Below are 14539 nucleotides of genomic sequence, written 5' to 3' on the forward strand. Positions count from 1 at the left end.
GTCAGAGGGTTAAATTTCCTCTGTGCGCTGGGCTACATCGTAAAGCAGCTTCTGAAGAGTGGGTTTGTTATTTTCTTACACCCATTGCACAGAGGAAAGTTTCCAACTTGTTTCCCCATTATCTATGTGATCCTTTCTCCTTCCTTCTCTAGGTTGGATGTTGAAATTAATAGCAATTATATCATCCTGTTGGATATAATCTGCTCCATTCCACCCAGATGCTTCCCTGTAATTGTCCAAACCAATTTTGTAAGACTTGTCTAAAAAGGGCAATGTAACCATTGTGCTAAGTCACCACAGCAGATCATGTTTTTGAGATATCAACTGATTACAACCGTCTCTAGATTTACCATTTTAGTATACCATCCAAGAAAAGCCAAAGAAAAAATGGAAGATTTTCAGGAATGTATTCAACTGTTGGGGACAGAACAGAAAGAAAATCAAATCAGATACCAGAAATTAGGAGCAGATGCTGGATCACTGGAAATACGTACCCTGTGAGTCAGCATCTGTGGACAGAGAAACAGAGTTCAAACGTAAGATGCATCTTCTTCCTCAAACTCTTGATGAGCATATCTGGGAAATGGGCTGCAGGGAATTAATGTGGAGTTCCAATGTTAACTCTTTCATTTCAAAACCTGCCCGAAGGAGATTTAGGAAAGGCTTTTCATTTTAATGATATATTGTGGAGAGGGTTGGCTGCAGATGGAAAGGGAGGTTAAATTACTCTCACCCATGCTTTGGTGTTTGGAAGAGCTTGTGAAATAGGCTTGATCAGCAAGTTGGAGAGGCTGGATGTGGGAAAAGGATTTAAAGGAGAGGAAATAATTTGTAATATAAGTGAAAAATTAAAACAACTCTTTGGTCCTTTCAGATGCTATTTGATGATTTTAGTTCAGTCTTTCCTTCTGCATTCAAGTACCGTGAAGTTTGGACAGCCAGTTGCATGAGAAGGGACACATTACTGTTCATCATTCCAAGTACTGTGGAGCACAAATTCACTCCCTCTTCCACCCACTCACTGTCCAAAGCTTGTGAAGAAATTAAAACAAGTGCAGTAGAATTAATGCTCCCATTTTTTATGGACTTTACTCCTCAGGACTACAGAAATATAAAACTTCTATTTATCTTTCACAACTTCAGGATGCTTCGAAGCACTTTCCAACTGAAGTCAGTTTTATGTAGGAAATGCAGCAGCCAATTTGCAGCCAGTAAGATCTTTTTTGATAAGTGGGTACCAGGACTCTGCTACTGCTGTAAAGAAATAGTATCATTGAATTTTCTTCCAAGTTATTCCCTCAGGATTGAAGATGACCTGCTTCCATGAGGCCATTGTAAGACCTGTAGACTCTGCCACAAATGTGGCAGGAAGCGTTTGACACTGTGGATGGATCGTTTAGAAAATTGTACATGCCTTCCAATGCTTACACTGGACCTACATGTATGCTGAAGTTATCAGTGCTGTTTCCCGATGCTCCTTGAGATCTTTTACATGCACTCAAGAGGCAGTTTCAACATTTCAAATAAATATTGGCACCTTTCCTAGTACTGAAAAAGAGAGTCACCTTGAGTTAGATGGTCAAGACTCTAGAGTCAGATCTGAACCCACAATCTTCTGACTGGAGAGAGTGTTCTATCACTAAATTACGACTAACAAAGGAAATGTTGGAGCTGAGAGAAAGCCACTGGTACATTTGTGTCTGGTGCCCTTGAAATCTAGCTCCCGTTGTAGCATCTGATTAAATTTTGACTGTTCTTAATTTTGTCTCTGATGTCCTGTCAAGCTGTTTTTTCCAAAAATTGCATCTTCAGTGAGAATAGTATTCTTCACAGTTTACAAAATGAGCTGTTCAGATGGAAAGATTCTGAGACCATATTTTCTGTTTTAAGAAGAATCTAAAGGGTTCAAAGCAGGGCAAAGTTTAGACTTTCAAAGCATCACTTAGTAATTTTGTTACTAAATTTTCCTTCTTTTGAAATCTCAGATTTGGCATGTTCAACATTAAAATATTGATAATCACTAATTATCCAAAATATTTGCACACTAATAATAGTTAAACTCGGCTACATAGGAAAATAGTGATCAGCCTTTCATCAGGAGGCTTGAGAGATTGAATATTTAGTTGTTCTTAACCTGTATTGTTAGAGAAGCACACCATAAGGGAAATTCACTCTCAAACTATAATACATATGGATCACCAAGAAAATGGCCCTTCCTGCAAATTTTGTCAAATAAATGGCTGTCATAAATCTGATTTTATTTTAGAAAATCTTGACCATGATTCCCAGTGAAGAAGAAAAGCAGAAGATCCAAGAAGCCCAGCTGTTGAATCCTGACATTCCTTTAGGTTCTGCAGAACAGTTTCTTCTCACCTTGTCTTCCATTAGTGAACTCTCAGCTAGACTCCAGCTCTGGGCCTTCAAGCTAGACCATGAAACCGTGGAGAAGGTAACTCAGACCCAAAAATAACTTGATCTATGATATGTGGTGTATTTATTAACAGCATGCATTTTACAGAGTTTAGCTGAGTAAGTGAACAAAAAAAGTCCAGCGGGCCCTTTCCTGCTTATAAGGAATGTGGATAGGTTGCTCTCAGTAACAAATGTTGATGAAAATGATGTTGGAATAAAATACCAGGGCTGATTAGGATTTTAATTTCATGCTATGCTCATTTGTATGTTTGTTGATGGCTGAGGAAATGTATATTGTTGAAGGCACAGTTTCCTGTACTAGGTTAATATTGCAACTCAGTGCAGTTTGAAAATTTGTGTGTATTAGGGTACAAGTGTAATTTACAGAAAATTATAAATGTTCAATTATGAATAACAACTGCCACAATATGAAGTTACTAAGCTGCGTGGGTTAAACTGCATGCATTGCAAAAGAGTTATCAATCTAGCTGTTTTGTCATTTATCTTAGATGTGCAGCAAATCTGCATGGAAAAATATGGAATGCAAGTCAAGAATTTCCACATCAAGTTTCATTTCCCACACCACCTTTTTCAATAAGCTCTGGTTTTTGTTATTGTTGGTGTAATTTATATGCAGTTTCTCTGACTTCAGGTGTAAATGTTACATAGAACAATACAGCACAATACAGGCCCTTCGGCCCACCATGTTGTGCCGCCCTTCAAACTACACCTAAGACTATCTAACCCCTTTCCTCCCACATATCCCTCTAACTCAAATTCCTCCATATGCTTATCTAACAATCTCTTGAACTTGTCAATGTATCAGCCTCCACCACCACCCCAGGCAGCGCATTCCATGCACCAACCACTCTCTGGGTGAAAAACCTCCCTCTGACATTACCCTTGAACTTCCACCCAATACCTAAAGCCATGTCCACTTGTTTTGAACATTGGCACCCTGGGAAAGAGGCGCTGGCTGTTCACTCTATCTATTCCTCTCAATATCTTGTATACCTCTATCATGTCTTCCCCTCATCCTCCTTTCTCCAAATGAGAACAGCCTAGCTCCTTTAGTCTCTCCTCATAATCCTCATACTCTCTAATCCAGGCAGCATCCTGGTAAGTCTCCTCTGCACCCTCTCCAACGCCTCCACAACCTTCCTATAATGAGGCGACCAGAACTGGACAGTACTAACCAGAGTTTTGTAAAGCTGCATCATCACTTCGCGGCTCTTAAACTCAATCCCCACGATTTTATGAAAGCTAACATCCCATAAACTTTCTTAACTACCCTATCCACCTGTGAGGCAACTTTCAGTGATCTGTGGATATGAACACCCAGATCCCTCTGCTCCTCTACACTGCCCAGGATCCTGCCATTTACCTTGTACTCCGCCTTGGAGTTTGTCCTTACAAAGTGTACTACCTCACACTTCTCTGGATTGACTCCATCTGCCACTTGTCGGCCCAGCTCTGCATCCTATCAATATCCCTCTGTAAGCTTCGACAGTCCTCCACACTATCCACAACACCACCGATCTTCCACCCCCTCATCTAAGTCGTAATAAATATCACAAAAACTAGAGGTCCCAGAACCAATCCCTGTGGGACACCACTAGTCACAGCCCTCCAATCCGAATGCACTCCCTCCACTACAACCCTCTGCTTTCTACAGGCAAGCCAATTTGAATCCACACGGCCAAACTTCCCCGGCTCCCTTGGCCTCTGACCTTCTGAAGAAACCTACCATGCGGAACCTTGTCAAATGCCTTACTAAAATCCATGTAGACCACATCCACTACTACTACCCTCATCAATCTTCCTGGTCACCTCCTCAAAGAACCCTATCAGGTTTTTGAGGCAAGATCTTCCCTTCACAAAGCCATGCTGGCTGTCCCTAATCAGTCCATGTTTCTCCATATGCTCATAGATCCTATCTCTTAGAATCCTTTCCAACAGCTTACCCACCACAGACGTAAGGTTCACTGGTCTGTAATTCCCTGGATTATCCCTACTACCTTTTTGAATAAGGGGACAACATTCGCCACCCTCCAATCCTCCAGTAGCATCCCCGTTGACAACGAGGACTCAAAGATCCTAACCAACGGTTCAGCAATCTCCTCCCTCGCCTCACGAAGCAGCCTGGGGAATATTGCGTCAGGCCCCGGGGACTTATCTGTCCTAATATTTTCTAGTAACTCCAACACATCCTCTCTTTTAATATCTACATACTCTAGAACATTACCCTCACCTACACTGTTCTCAGCATCATCAAGACCCCTCTCCTGGTGAATACGGAAGAGAAGTATTCATTGAGAACCCCACCACTTCGACAGCTTCCAGGCACATCCTCCCACCTTTGTCTTTAATCAGACCTACCTTACCCTAGCCATCCTTTCTGCTCGTTACGTATGAGAAAAAAGCCTTGGGATTCTCCTTAACCCTACTCGCCAAAGCCTTTTCATGTCCCCTTCTCGCTCTCCTCAGCCCTTCTTAAGTTCCTTCCTTGCTACTCTATATTCCTCACGAGCCCTGTCCAATCCTTGCTGCTTACAACCTTATGTATGCTGCCCTCTTCTTCCTAACTATTTGTTCACCCTCTCTCGTCACCCACGGTTCCTTCACCCTACCATTCCTTTTCTGCCTCACCGGGACAAATTTATCCCTAACGTCCTGCAAAAGATCCCTGAAACATCGACCACATCTCCATAGTACATTTCCCTCCAAAATGTCACCGCCAATTTACATTCCCAAGTTCTCAACCTATAGCCTCATAATTCGCCTTCCCACAATTTAAATATTAGCTTTAGCTTTATACATTTTTACATTGGCTTTATAATGTGATTGTAAATATATTGCACAATGCATGTCCTACTTATGACCTTGAAGGTCTGACTTGTCCTTGTTCTGGCTACAGGAAGTTGCGGAGCCTCTACAGGACTTGAAAGAAGGAATGGACCAGTTAGAAAATAATAAAACTTTAAGATATATCCTGGCTACATTACTGGCAATAGGAACTTCTTAAATGCATCAAATGTGAGTCTTCCTGTTTTCTCATTCTTTATATGAAGTACATTCTGCTCTTGGGCATTCTGTGAGGATTCTTTAAGATGTGTCTTAAATTGATGCAAGGTAATCAAGTCACATAGCACAAGAAGGACATATTCAGATTCCTTAACTTAAACTATGCCACTGCATTCTCTCTCTCTTTAGACTTGACTGTTCCCCTGGTTTAAATATTAGTATAATTTTCCCTTAAAAGATAATGGGTTGGATTTACGATGAGTAACAAACTCTCAGCCATATGTTGAACCTGCACTTTCTAATAGACTTTCCACAGAGTTTCCCAAGGTGAGTTGTGGTTCATCAACAGCACTACACCCCGGAAGCTATCTGAGATCTGGGACCTTTGCAAACGTGGAAAGGATCTGTGTATTGTTGTGTATATGAATATAAATGAATCTTTAAGAACTAATTGTATCATAAGGATGACCTTTAGTACATTGTTGTACCAGCCACTGTTAAATGTAAGTTGATTGCTTTCAGTAAAGAACATTCTGTTGGTTGCTCTACCTGTATTATTGAATACATGTAGTCTTTGTGGGCTCTTTGGTGTTCTAGTCAATGGACAACCAAAGAGCCCACAAAGACTACATGTATCTAATTAGATAGAAAAAAATATTGATGAGCAGTACAGAGATTTAACTAGGAAGTGTCAGTTGGAAATAGCGAAGTTGATGTCAAATCAAATACAATAAGTGCAATAAAAAGATGAAAAGACAGAATGGATTACGAAAGAGAAAAAAACAGATGAGGTTTTGCAAAACCTTTTATGTGCTCAGTGATGATTAAAATCTGAAAGATTTCAACACATGATATCTTTATTGGTGGAGAGGTTGCTTGGTAATTTTTAAATATATCACGTCATAAAAGAGAGACAATGTCTCTGTATTGACTCAACACAAAACTGCAGAGAACATGCAGTGTGAAATTTATCAGGATGATGCCAGTGAAACAAAATCATAGTATTGAAGAGAAAGTAAGATATTGGGACTATTTCCACTGCACCGCAAGATAAATTTATTCAAGGTTTTTAAAAAGTGTCAATCATTTTGAATGGATGCACTATTTTTTCAAGTCAGTTATGTATGGTAACATTAATTTCTATCTATAAATACGAATTGAAAGCAGATTAAGGGTAATACTGGGTTTATGGTAATAAAAAGTCTTTCTGCTGCCCTAATGATCTTGAGGAAAAGTAATCTTTTGTCCTTACCTGGTCTGACCTATACAGAGCTCCAGACTCGTATGTGGTTCACTCTTAATTGTCTTCTGAAAGGTTCAACAAGCCAATCAGCAGAGCAGCAGTTAAGAAAGGCAATGAATGCTGGCCAGGCTGGTAATGCCACAATCCCACAAGCAAATTTTAACATTTTAAATTCTTAAATAATCAACAAACCTACAATAAAAGAACACAGAAGGCCATTTGACCATTCACGCTTATGGCAACTCCTTAGAAAGTAGTATTCAACTAGTCCCACTCTTCTGTTCTTTGCTTATCTCCCTGTAAATGTTGCCTTTTCAGGTATATATTCAATGCCCTTTTAAAGTTACAGTTGAATTTGCTTCACTATTAGGTAGCACAGTCCAGATCATAAATCACTATATGTAAAACAAAAATAAGTGTCTCATTTTGGTTCTTCTATCAATTATTTTAAATCTGTTTCCAAGTTACCAACTCTCCTGCCAGTGGAAACAGTTCCTCCTTGCTTACTTTCTCAAAACTGATCATAATTTGGTCACCTCTACTAAATCTCTTCTTAACCTTCACATACCAAAGGAGAGTAATCCCAGTATCTATTATTCCCACCAAACCAAACTCCCACATTCCTGCATCATCCTCATAAATCTCCTCTGTACACTTTTAAAGGCCTGGAATTTTGGTGCATAACTGTTTGGCAGCAAGGGCAAATTGACAGTTCAAATACTTCTAATGTCCATGACAGGGAAGTCTCAAACTTCATAAAAGATTCTGTCACTCCGGCTGCATTCAGAAGTAAAATGGCAGAATACTAAAATCACTGAGAAATCTGGATGCCAATATGTGCCATGTCAGTATTCAATGGTCAATCAATGGTCAATAATGGCTCAGAAAGAGATGGAGGCAGATTTCAGCGTATTTCATTTTGAATTAATTGACTGCAGTTGTATTTAAATACATTGGTTTTGATGTTTCTAGTGTCCTAATTATTTAAAATTTACATTGTTAAATCATTAAAACACAGGTATCGTGAATAGAATTATTTATTTTTTATTATTTTTTGGTCGTTTTTGAATGTTTGTGAATGTCAGCGATATTCATGAATGTTCAAATAGTTCTGCCTGAAGGCACGACTTAACTGAATGTCAAGGCTTGGCAGGGCTTTGCTGTTTAGGATCCAGTTTCAGGGTCCTGGGTAGGTTGTTGGAATTAATGAGGGCCACTGTCAACCATTCTGGGCAGTACCCATCCAGAATGTGTTGCAGGTAAGTGCAGAAATGGGACTAATGAGTGTGAGTGACTCATTGCCAACCAAGGTGTGTATGGGCCATATGTTGTGTATCAGAGCCTTAAACTTTGGCAAAATACAATGACCGGAATTGAACCAAGTATTCTAGCTGCAGCATAACCTGTCATTTGTAGTGGATTAGCATCACTTATTTTGTATTCTGGGCCACTGTTTACAAAGCCAAGGATACCTTAACAACTTGTCTTGATGCTAATCCAGGAAATCAAGATTTTAAATAGGTACTTCAAATTTTTACAGAGTGCAATATAAAACTGGAATACATACATTATAATAAAAACTAAAATATAATTCTTTAATGGAAGAATAAAGGAAGAAACAAATTTTATTTTACCATCAATTGGATTTATTAAAAACTAAGTGGCTCCACATCCAACAAAAGTTCCAAGATTTTGAGCTGTTTTTTTGCAGTAAGAAGATTAAGTATTTGGCCTAGTTTGCAACTTCTGCAGGTCACTGATTTCTGAAGATATTGGTGGAGAAGTTTGAAAAACAGAACTCCCTGTGGAGGAGCAGGGAAGTGATGTTAGCAGCTTCTGGATTTCTCTATTTAACTCCAAGTACATATGCCAGAAGTTAACTGTTACTCCAAAACTAGGCTTATGAAAATAACAAAAAAAAAAATTCCAATGCAGGGGAATCTGAGAAAACAAACAGAAAATGCTGGAAACACACAGCAAGTCAAGCAGCCTCTGTGGTAAGAGATACAGAGTTACACTTCAGTCAAAGACCTTTCATCAGAACCCAAATCTATACCTACACTAGGTAACAATGAATGGCTAAGATTAAAGACCAGCAATAGAAAGACTAACTTTTTAAAAAATATATATCAATGTGTGGAGTTGGGGTAACAACCAGAGAGATGCACTTGGCGGCATTCATTTGGGATTATTGTCTTGACATGGAGATTTGATGTAATTGGTTTGTAAAAGCAACTTGCTGAGCTAAACATGAAAGGAACTAAACAAAGATGTTAAATCGACAACTCATAGTTCTAGGAAACCTTTCTAGCCACTAAGTATGATGTCATTTAAAAAGTGTTCAAATCAATCAACATCTGTGGAGGGAGAAATGATTAACTTTTCCGATCTATATAAGATTTAACTATTTTTTAACTAGTTATGGAGCCAAAGGAATGGACAGACAAGGAAAGCTTTAAGATAGCTATGAATAAGGAGTGGACCTTGCAGGAAAGTATTGAATTTGGGTAGGGCAAATTATGAGGGCATCAGACAGGAGCTAGGAGAGTAAATTGGGAAGAGTTGTTTTTGGACAAGTCCACACCTGACATGTAGAGGTTGTTTAAAGACCAGCAGCACAGAGTTTTGGACTGGTTTGCTCCAGTAAGAGGGAATGACAAGGATGGCAAGGCACAGGAAACTTGGATGATGAGAGAGGTAGTTAATTTAGTCAAGAAGAAGGAGGAAGCTTATTTAAAGCTGAGGAAGCTTATTTAAGGCTCCGGAAGCTAGAATTGAACAGGGTGCTTGAAAACTATAAAGGAGCCAGAAGGGAACTCAAGAAAGGATGCAGGAGAGCAAGAAGAGGTCATGAAAAATCCTTGGTGAGTAGGATTAAAGAGAATCCCAAGGCATTCTATACATACATCAAGAGCAAGAGGATAACAAGGGAGACAGTAGGACCACTCAAGGATAAAGGAGGGAACTTGTGTTTGGAGGCGGAAGATGTGGGCGAGATCTTAAATGAGTACTTTGCATCAGTATTTACCAAGGAGGATGTAGAGGATAGTGATTATCAGAGTGGAGCATGCTAAGATGCTAGGGCATTTTGAGATTGGAAAAGAGGTGGTGCTAGGTCTCTTGAAAAAACATTAAGGTGGATAAATCCCCAGGGCCTAATGGATATGCCCCAGGGTATTGAGAGACTTGAGAGATGAGATTGCTCAGGCCTTGACCAAGATCTTTGTATCTTCGCTAGCCACAGGTGTGGTGCTGGAGGACAGGCAAGTAGCTAATCTTGTCCCTTGGTTCAAGAACAGAAATAGGGATAATCTTGGAAGTTATAAACCAATGATTCTCACATCAGTAGTAGGGAAACTGATGGAGAGGATCCTTAGGGATAGGATTTATGAGCACTTGGAGAAGCACAGTCTAATTAGGGACAGTCACCATGGCTTTGTGCAGGGCAGGTCATGCCTGACTAATCTGATTGAGTTTTTTGAGGAGGTGACAAAGGTGATTGATGAAGGTAGAGCAATGGATTTTGTATCCATGGATTTTAGTAAGGCATTCAACAAGGTCCCGCATGGTTGGCTCATTCAAAAAAATTGGTCATAGGATCCACAGTGACTTGGCTGATTGGATTCAAAATTGGCTTGACCATAGAAGACAGAAGGTTGTGATGGATGGGTCTTATTCTGGATGGAGGTCTGTGACTAGTGGTGTTCCACAGGGATCTGTACCTCTATTGTCATATGTTATATATATATATATATATAAATAAATGATTTGAATGAAAATGTGGTAGGGTGGGTAAGTTTGCAGACGACACAAAGACGGGTGGCATTGTGGATTGCATAGCAGATTTCTGAAGAATACATTGGGATTTAGATCAGTTGCAGATTTGGGCAGAGTAGTGGCAGATGGAGTTTAATCCAGGCAAGTGTAAGGTGTTGCACTTTGGGAGATCCAACATAAGGGGAGAGTATACAGTTAATGGCAGGATCCTTAATAGTGTTGATGAACAGAGGGATCTTGGGATCCAGGTACATGGCTCCCTAAAAGTGGTCACACAGGTTGATCCGGTAATAAAGAAGGCGTAGGGCATTCATTCCTTCATTAGTTGAGGCACTGAGTTCAACAGCCAAGAAATTATGTTACTACTTTATAAAACTCTGGTTCAGCCATATTTAGAGTATTGGGTTCAAATCTGGTTGTCTCATTATAGGAAGGATGTGGAGGCTTTGGAGAGGGTGCAGAGGAAGTTTACCAAGATGTTGCCTGGTTTGGAGGACATGTGCTATGAGGAGAGATTGGAAAAGCTGGGGCTGTTCTCCTTCAAGCGGTGGAGGCTGAGGAGAAATCTGATAGAAGTTTATGAAGTTATGGGAGGCATAGATAGAGTAGGCAGCCACTGTCTTTTTCCCAGGATTGAATTGTCTAGTACTAGAGGGCATGTATTTAAGGTGAGAGGGGGAAAGTACAAAGGAGATGTGCGAGGCAAGTTTTTTTTACACAGAGAGTGGTGGGGGCCTGGAATGCACTGCCAGGGATGGTGGTAGAGGCGAATAGCATAGGAGCATTTAAGAGACTCTTTAATAGGCACATGAATATGCAGAGAAGGGAAGGATATGGTCGAGTGTGGGGAAGAGGGATTAGGTGAATTAGGAGTCATTGGTTTAATTAGGTTGGCACAATGTCATGGGCCGAAGGGCCTGTCCTGTGCTGTACTGTACTGTTCTATGAAAGAGTGCAGGATTTATTAAATGAGATGAAGGGTGATGGTGCGAGTGAAATGGAGATGGTAATGGTAGCATGTAAAACCAGAAGAGTTGCAAATGATTACAGGTGAATAGGAGAGTTGGAGAAAAACATGGAAAGCTGAGCAAAACAAAAGGCTTTAGTGGCCCAGGGCAGTGTCAGAGAAAGGTAGACCCTATGCGTGCAGACTAACTAATCAGCTGTCCCCAACCTGAGCTTCAGTAAATACCTTAATGGAAGAGTGTATAAGGTCACAGAAACCCAGGGGAGTGGAATGCTGAATTAAGGAGGTTTAAAAGCGGAGGTATTATATTCCTTGAGAAGCACAGCTGCAAATGAGACAGATGCAAGCTAAAAATAGCTACTTATGCAAGGAGATGTGCAAATCCTGAAGACTGAGAGACTGATTTAAAAACAATAAAGAAAGGTCTACAAAGGTAGTTAAAAAAGCAGTTAAAGTTAAGAGTAATTTTCTGTTTTCTTTACAAATCTCTGAAAAGAACAAAGTGAAAAGAAAATTTGTATTAAATGGTGGTAACAGATTTGTTAATGTGTCCTTTGTATCCATTGTCACAATAGTGGAAAAATAAACCACCACTAACTGAATTCAAGTCAAGGAGAGGAAGTTCATGAAGTATGCGTTTTTATTTTGTCCATTACAATGCTCTTAATGTCACCAATAACCAAATGCCAAAAGCATGATTATCAATAAACAAAAAGAGCAAACAAAAAAGTTGTTGGGATCAAATTAAAGACTGATTGAATTATTATGCACATCAACACTTGGTGACATTAGTTTCTGAGTAGCTTAACAGCCTTATGTAAAGCTGCTAATCAGAAGGCTGACAAAATGTCAGCTTGTCTACTAATTCTAAGTTTTAAACATCAGTCGTATCTGAGATAGGAAAAGATGGGGACCTGCCTAGAAGTCATGATTACAGATCTAACACACTGCAGAAGGCAGCAAGTGGAAATAGCTTAAGTTTTGTAATATAATTATTTTAAAAGTAACTTTCCAATAGGCAGGAAGTATGACTTTAAAACCAACAGCAGCTAGCAATTACTGTCTTCTTATTTTATGATGGTTTGGTGTTGGCCTGGGATCTAAGAGGAGATCGTGTGGCGATACTAGGAACTTGTTGTTCAGGCTTGGCTTCTTCAATTGCAAATGTTTTGCTGGGATATCTGTGTTGCTGTAGTGGACAAAGGAGAATTTTTCCACAGCAATGAGCACTTATTTGCACAAACTTTACTTCACAAACTACAACCCTCTCTACCCCTCCTTCACCCACTTAATTTTCTTTTGTCTTCTGAAAGCATGTGTGATGGATACAGATTTATAGTTGTTGCAAGCACACTACCTAAGTACAGTAAGAGTTGACTGACTATTCAAGTTAGGGACCATAGCAGCCTGAGTGCGATTCTATGCCCACCTAAACCTCCGCCAAGCTTACTTCTATTTGAAATCACTAGATGTGAGCTGGAATAGGAAACATTGGGGATATATTGTCTCTGCTTCATAATTCAGAGGATACAAACTTTTGTGGCAAACACCCATATCATTGTTCATATTTATATTTTGTATGAATTTTATTTTAAAACACTTGACTGGAATGCTATGACTAAGATCAATGTTGATTCCAAATCAAGTCTTCACCTGCTTAAATAGGACTGGGTTCTCTCTCTCCATTTGTAGCAGAGCTTCCCAAATGTTCGAGTAGTCTCAGCCACAATTATCAGCTCTGAAGTTCTGTTTTGGAAGGAAAAGAATGTTTGCCTAAGCACTGGATAAAAGCATTTTTCTCCCCTTTTCTTGTAGGCCAAAGGCTTTGAGCTGGGGTACTTGGAGAAAGTTCCAGAGGTGAAAGACACGGTGCATAAGCAATCTCTTCTGCATCACATTGCAACCATTGTGGTGGAAAAATTTCCAGATAGTTCAGACCTGTACTCTGAGATTGGGGCCATCACGAGGTCAGCCAAGGTATGTCAGCAAAAAAAAATTCTGTCTGTCTATTCTCCAGATGGTGCAGCTGTATTTTCCAGCCAGAGCAGAAGGTAACAAAATATTGTTCTGCCTTTTACTCAAGAACTTTTCAAGTTAAGGAGTTTGGGGTATTGTGGAATCTTTCACATCCCAGTACATTAAAGTAAGGTCTCAGAAATCAACCAACTTCACCCAGTTTGTCGTCTTGCTGGAAAGTTCAGACATAAATATTTTTTTAGATTAGGGGAAATATGAAGACATTTATGCATCAGTCATAAAATGGAGAAGGCTATAAAGTAGCATGTGGAATCCAGCGTGGAGATTTGGAGGTTATGCAATGCTATCATAAAACCTGCTCTTGCTTCCATGCTTCCATGCTCCCATTGCAGCAAAGATACGAAGCCAGCAACTTATCAACATAAGGAATCAGAGCAAAGGTAGGCAATATGGGCTCTCGACCTTGCTCTGCCTTCGAATATCTTTAAAGTCAAAGTCGAGTATATTGTCATATGCGCAGTACATAGGTGCAATGAAAATCTTACTTGCAGCAGCATCACCAGCACATAGTTTCAGAGACAGAACGTTCACAAGATAAACATAAATTATACAAAATTATACAATAAAGAAAATAATTAGAACAAAAAACAATACGAAGTCCATTGTAGTGCAAAGTGATCAAGTTTATGGTTAATATCCTGCTGGCACTTCCAAAGTATTGCATCTGCCATTGAGTCAGGTTCTCAGCTTTATCCCTCGGTATTCCTTGGGTTGGGTATCATTGCCTTTTCACTGTGGTGTAGAGTGCCACACTTCCTGAGCCCCATGGGATGGTGATCCATCTGAGCAAATATGAAAAAGGACGAGTATCAACAAAAATTCATTCTCAAAGAACATTGATCATTCTCTAATCTCAAAGAAAGTGTAGCAGCCAGTTTGAGCACCCAGTTCTAGTATATTTTAATCAAGTTGGGAATCACAGCCACTGTACCTAATCCTGGCTACGGCTCCCCCAAACTTCCTTTCTACCTAGAGTCACTGGATGATGAGATCTTACAAGTTGCAATGTGAATGCAACTGATCAAGTTAGATGCAATTGATCTCACCCACAGCATTCCAGACAATGTGATATTTTAGAA

At 39.7% G+C, this 14539-nt stretch overlaps 1 protein-coding gene across 1 annotated transcript in view; it reads left to right on the forward strand.

Moving 5' to 3' along the window:
• The window catches only part of LOC127570428 (FH1/FH2 domain-containing protein 3-like), a 482262-nt gene that overhangs the window by 434894 nt on the left and 32829 nt on the right, over positions 1-14539 (forward strand). Inside the window, 4 exon segments of the mRNA XM_052016002.1 lie at positions 2267-2449; positions 5330-5423; positions 5426-5448; positions 13239-13400. Of these exon segments, the coding sequence (XP_051871962.1) occupies positions 2267-2449; positions 5330-5423; positions 5426-5448; positions 13239-13400 (462 nt within the window).

Source organism: Pristis pectinata, chromosome 5, assembly GCF_009764475.1.
Source record: "Pristis pectinata isolate sPriPec2 chromosome 5, sPriPec2.1.pri, whole genome shotgun sequence".
Taxonomy (NCBI): domain Eukaryota; kingdom Metazoa; phylum Chordata; class Chondrichthyes; order Rhinopristiformes; family Pristidae; genus Pristis; species Pristis pectinata.